The sequence below is a fragment of the Limulus polyphemus genome, unplaced genomic scaffold (genome assembly GCF_000517525.1).
Source record: "Limulus polyphemus unplaced genomic scaffold, Limulus_polyphemus-2.1.2 Scaffold355, whole genome shotgun sequence".
NCBI lineage: Eukaryota > Metazoa > Arthropoda > Merostomata > Xiphosura > Limulidae > Limulus > Limulus polyphemus.
Genome location: NW_013665965.1, coordinates 279,173 through 283,749, shown reverse-complemented (window position 1 = coordinate 283,749; position 4,577 = coordinate 279,173). Strand labels below are relative to the sequence as shown.

General features: G+C 34.8%; 1 protein-coding gene across 1 annotated transcript in view; it reads left to right on the top strand.

The window, feature by feature from the left end:
* The window catches only part of LOC106457642 (coiled-coil domain-containing protein CG32809-like), a 395,034-nt gene that overhangs the window by 363,778 nt on the left and 26,679 nt on the right, over positions 1 to 4,577 (top strand). Inside the window, exon 17 of the mRNA XM_022383642.1 lies at positions 1,228 to 1,303. Coding sequence (XP_022239350.1) covers positions 1,228 to 1,303 — 76 coding nt within the window. The remainder of the gene's footprint in view (positions 1 to 1,227; positions 1,304 to 4,577) is intronic.

Here is a 4,577-nt window from a genome sequence, read left to right as displayed (position 1 = left end):
TTTGAAAAAATTATAATAGGCCTAAGAAAGTAAATGCTCACCCGTTTCATTACAGAAATAGACAAAGCAAAATATTTAAGAACTTGATAAGTAGCAAACGTTATCTAAAGAAGCTGAATTAACGATCATAGGAAACGTTACGTAAAGAACACAGAGCAGGATAGATGAATCGTGCTGTCTTCTGAAAACGTAATAATGATGGTCAATCAAAAAGCTTCAAAAACGCATTTAAGATTGCAGTTATTGCTTGTAATCTTTTTAAAATATCCATTACCTCAAGGTACCTTGAAAGTTATGTCCATAGGAATGTAAAATATGAGAGGAAGCGATATATCAATATCTAATGCTTTATAGCCTATGATCTATTTATCAAAAGTGTAATGATAGTGACTTAGAAAATATATTAAATTATTTGTTATCAGATAATAATGCTGCTCCATCAATATTGTCATAAAGAGACAGATAGTCATGAGTGTTACATAGAAATGTGGAAGGGAAATATCCAAGAAACAACTGCTACAGTCAGTCAGATATGGGTATTAAATTTGAAAAAAATCACAATAAAGTTGCTTGAAATAGGCTATATTAGTCATTCACAGAAATTGTGCAAAGGATCTTCTTGTGAAATAACGTACTTGAGAACGTTAGTGAAAAAAAAAGAGGTCCTTGTAAGAAAAATAGTGTTAGGGAGAGGTTTATCATAACTTAACTATCAAGAGTGGAGAGGATACGTTGTGTTCCTTAGATCGTGGGATATTTTCCCAAGCAAACCGAAACACAAATGTCCAAGCCTAAATGGTACCTTATGTGACACATGGGCTACACAGCCAGGTCAGAAACTCCTAAGGTTCAGGTATAGCTAGGTTTGAACTACTTATTAGAAGGAAAGAAGCCAGTCAGCAACATCCACCGCCACAAGGTCTTTGTTTGACTCTAAACCGAATAATTGAACTGATTTTCACCCTTATTAAGGTACGAATTGTGTTAGCGATCTTGAAGCTTCTGATCCCGTCACGCTAACCAGAGGTTCAGAACTTCAAAATTCAAACTTAGAAATGACATATAAATGTGTATTGGGGGGGAGGGGAGTACGTAATACATATATTTTACTTATAATTACTTTATTATCTCAATGAAATGTTTCATGCTTTTATTTCAACTTATTCACATTTTACAGTTTTTCGTAGTTTTTAATTAGTAGATAATATGATGTATTTTCTTCACCAGATCGTTTTCCAGGACTTCAGGAGAGGATAAAGGCAATTATGAGTTCAGAGATGGAAATCGTAATGAATGAAGAAAAGTAAGTTCTGGTGTTCTCTAAGCCTTATTTAGTAAATGTTCAATCAGGACAAACCACGTGTTTCTTATTTCTTGTTTAATATCTACATATTAAACTGAAATGTTCCCACTGAAACTAGGCCATGTGATGAACTGGACAAACTAAGATTTTTCATGAAAAGCGCAGAATAAAGATATTATTGTGAAATTGCGTTTAAATTTCTAAAAGTTTGTGAAAAAGTGCATGATAGGTAAAAAATAAAATGAAACAATGCTAATTAAAAGTAGTTAAGCAGTCTACTGGTGGAAGGTGTTGTCCTTCTGATGCACAGTATCAGAAAAGAAATGCAGAAAAGGAGAAAATGGAAAGATTCTTTATTAAGTTATTGCAAACCGTTTCCAAACGTTCACATAAGAAAGTTTGCAAAACATTACGGGTGAGACTTTGCGATGAATACTCTTTTCTAAATCAAGAATGGATGAAATTTTATGGAAGTTGAAAAGTTGTTCAGATGCATAATAACAGCTTAACCTCTTTATTATATCGGTTAATTCTGCATAATATCCCGAACTGCCTAATTCAGTTGAGCACGTGTGGCCCTATAATTGCAGAACAACTTTAAGTTGAGTGTGAATATTAGAAATGCAATATGCTATACACATTAGAATCAGGGCCAGTGTAAAAACGATAGACACAGAGCAAAATACCAAGAGCTGCAAAATAAAAATAGTTTTTACCAATAACTTCGTTTTTGTTTTTTTTTAAGGTCGCTGCTCGTTTATAATATCACTTCTTTTGCTACGTATTCCGTAGTTGAGCACATCTGCTGCGCATAACCAACGGTGGAGTGGAGGCGAGTGTTTATTTTCCTCTCTACGCAGTGCAGTCTAGTTTCTTCATGAAGCGCGCACAATGAAAACATTCCACAAATGTGTAAATAAAGAACTCAAAAACGTTCTTGAAACTGGGCCATGTGGCATATAAGCGAGATGCGAACTGGTTGAACTAAGTTTTTTCACGAAGTTCGCGGAATAAAGATATTATTATGAAATTATGTTCAAATTTATAAAAGTTTGTGAAAGGGTGCATTATAGGTAAAAAAAAGTGTTTAATTAAAACAGCGCGAATTAAAAGTCGTTAAGCTGCTGGTGGAAGGTGTTGTCCTTTTGATGCACAGTATCGAAAAAGAAATGCAGAAAGGAGGCAGGTTTAGAAAACCAAAACGGCATTCTTTTCAAGTTTTTGCAACGCGGGACATTAAAGAGAAAACTGAAAATACATTTCTTTCGAATTTTTTTTTTCCAAAGCTTCTTAAAAACGCTTTGGGTGTTAGCCTTTTCTAATTTGGAAATAATAGACTACAAGGAAGTCAGATAGTCAACAGCAAACAGCACTCACTATAAACTTTAGGGTTACTCTTGTCTGACCGAATATTGAGATTAGACCATCACAGCCCCAAAGTAAGGAGTGTGAACCATGAATATTTGGATTCACACCATGGCACGATAACCATTAGTTCATTTCCGGCCATGAGGTGAAAACACCACCATTAGAACGAGTGAAGAAACTACTATTGCTAAGACTGTGAAAAAATTGTAGTGAAAAGAGTACCATTAGAACGAGTGAAGAAATTACTACTGCTAAGACTGTGAAAAGACCAATACGTTTCAAAAATTAAAGAAACCACGCCTTTTTTATGACAAAGCCAATTCAAAAGAGTAAAAGCAGACAGAAAACGAAAACGTGCATGTAGTTGATTTGGGGTTTCCAGTTGAATGACCAAAAATGGACTCGAAAACGTGACAATTGTTGATCGAAGTGGGTCCATTATAGCTGCAGACATTTACATTTTTCAAAGACACAAGAGAGAAAAAATCACGATTTAGTACACATAACGACTTGCCAATGAAGGAGTAGTAACAAGAAAATGGGTTCAATATTCATCATTCACAGTAACGTGCAGTTCAATGTTTTATTTTTTGCAAGATTTTCGGTACAGTTAACTTTCACAGTCATCAAACGGAACAAAGGATTGAAACATTTTGTCATGAATTGTCAACCGATCATATGGAGGCATTTCAACTAGAGGAAGAATTAGAGTCTCTACAGTAAATGAATAAAAAAATCGATGCGTCTGATTAAACAAGAGACGGTGGTATTGGCATTCTGTATAATTTAAAGACGTATTTCCCTGATTATATTCATGTACTATAGAATACTGCTTGTTGTGGGAGTAATAAGAAACTCTTCACACCTTGATATGGAAATTTCCTAAAAATTGTTAAATCTTTGATCATAGCATAAAAATACGATAGAAAATGACCGTGCAAAAACAAAAACAAAATACTATGTGGGAGAGAAAATCAACAATAACCCGATTCCATTCGAACAAATTCCAGATTCCCATGTTGATGCTGATAGAAATGCCAAGTGCTATTCTATTGTGCCCAACTATACTCCAGACATAAGCTACACAGAACAAATAACCGTGATCGTTCACTTTGTCCTGTCATAGTTGTTGGAGAATCTGCATCTGAAGACGAAGAGGTCAGTATCAGAAAACACACAAGCAGTACTGGTTTGACCAACGTTATTCTAAACAAACCAGAGGAAATGGCACCGACCCAGGAATACATATGAGGCGACAGGTATGACAGTCAATAAGATCAATGGTCTTCCAAAGAGAATTAGACTTAAATCCAATACCTTTGGTCGTACCGTGCAATGCACAAACAGATTCCGAATTTGTATTTAACGATACAGATTCTGTTGAACCGAGGCAATGTCGCTTGTTCGCTTGACTTAAACCATTTGTATCCATCTTATACGTTATCTTATTTATTTTATTTCGCTTGTTTTTCATGATGAACTTGTTGAAAGAATAACATTCGAGTTACTGATAAAATGTTTTAGTGTTCTTCGCGTAAACATTTTTCTATGGTTGAGGAAATATCATTGCATTTGAATAGTTTAGCCCCTCAGTATCTCAGCAGTATGTCTGCGGACTTATAACGTTAAAAATTGGATTTTGATACTTGCATGGATAGCACATTGTGAATCTTTGTGCTAAATTACAAACAACAAACAAATAGTAATATCTTTCAGGATATTTCCCACGCAGTCTGTTCTAGTTTGTATCTGGAAAGTATTGCTGTAATTTGTTTCCTAGCTGTGAAGTCATAGAATGGCATGCAATTAAAAAGTAGGAATGATGCTTTACATGCACCTACACAGCGTGGTCACAAGTAAATAGACGCCTAATTTTTCGTCATTTAACTGATTTATGCTAACTAAT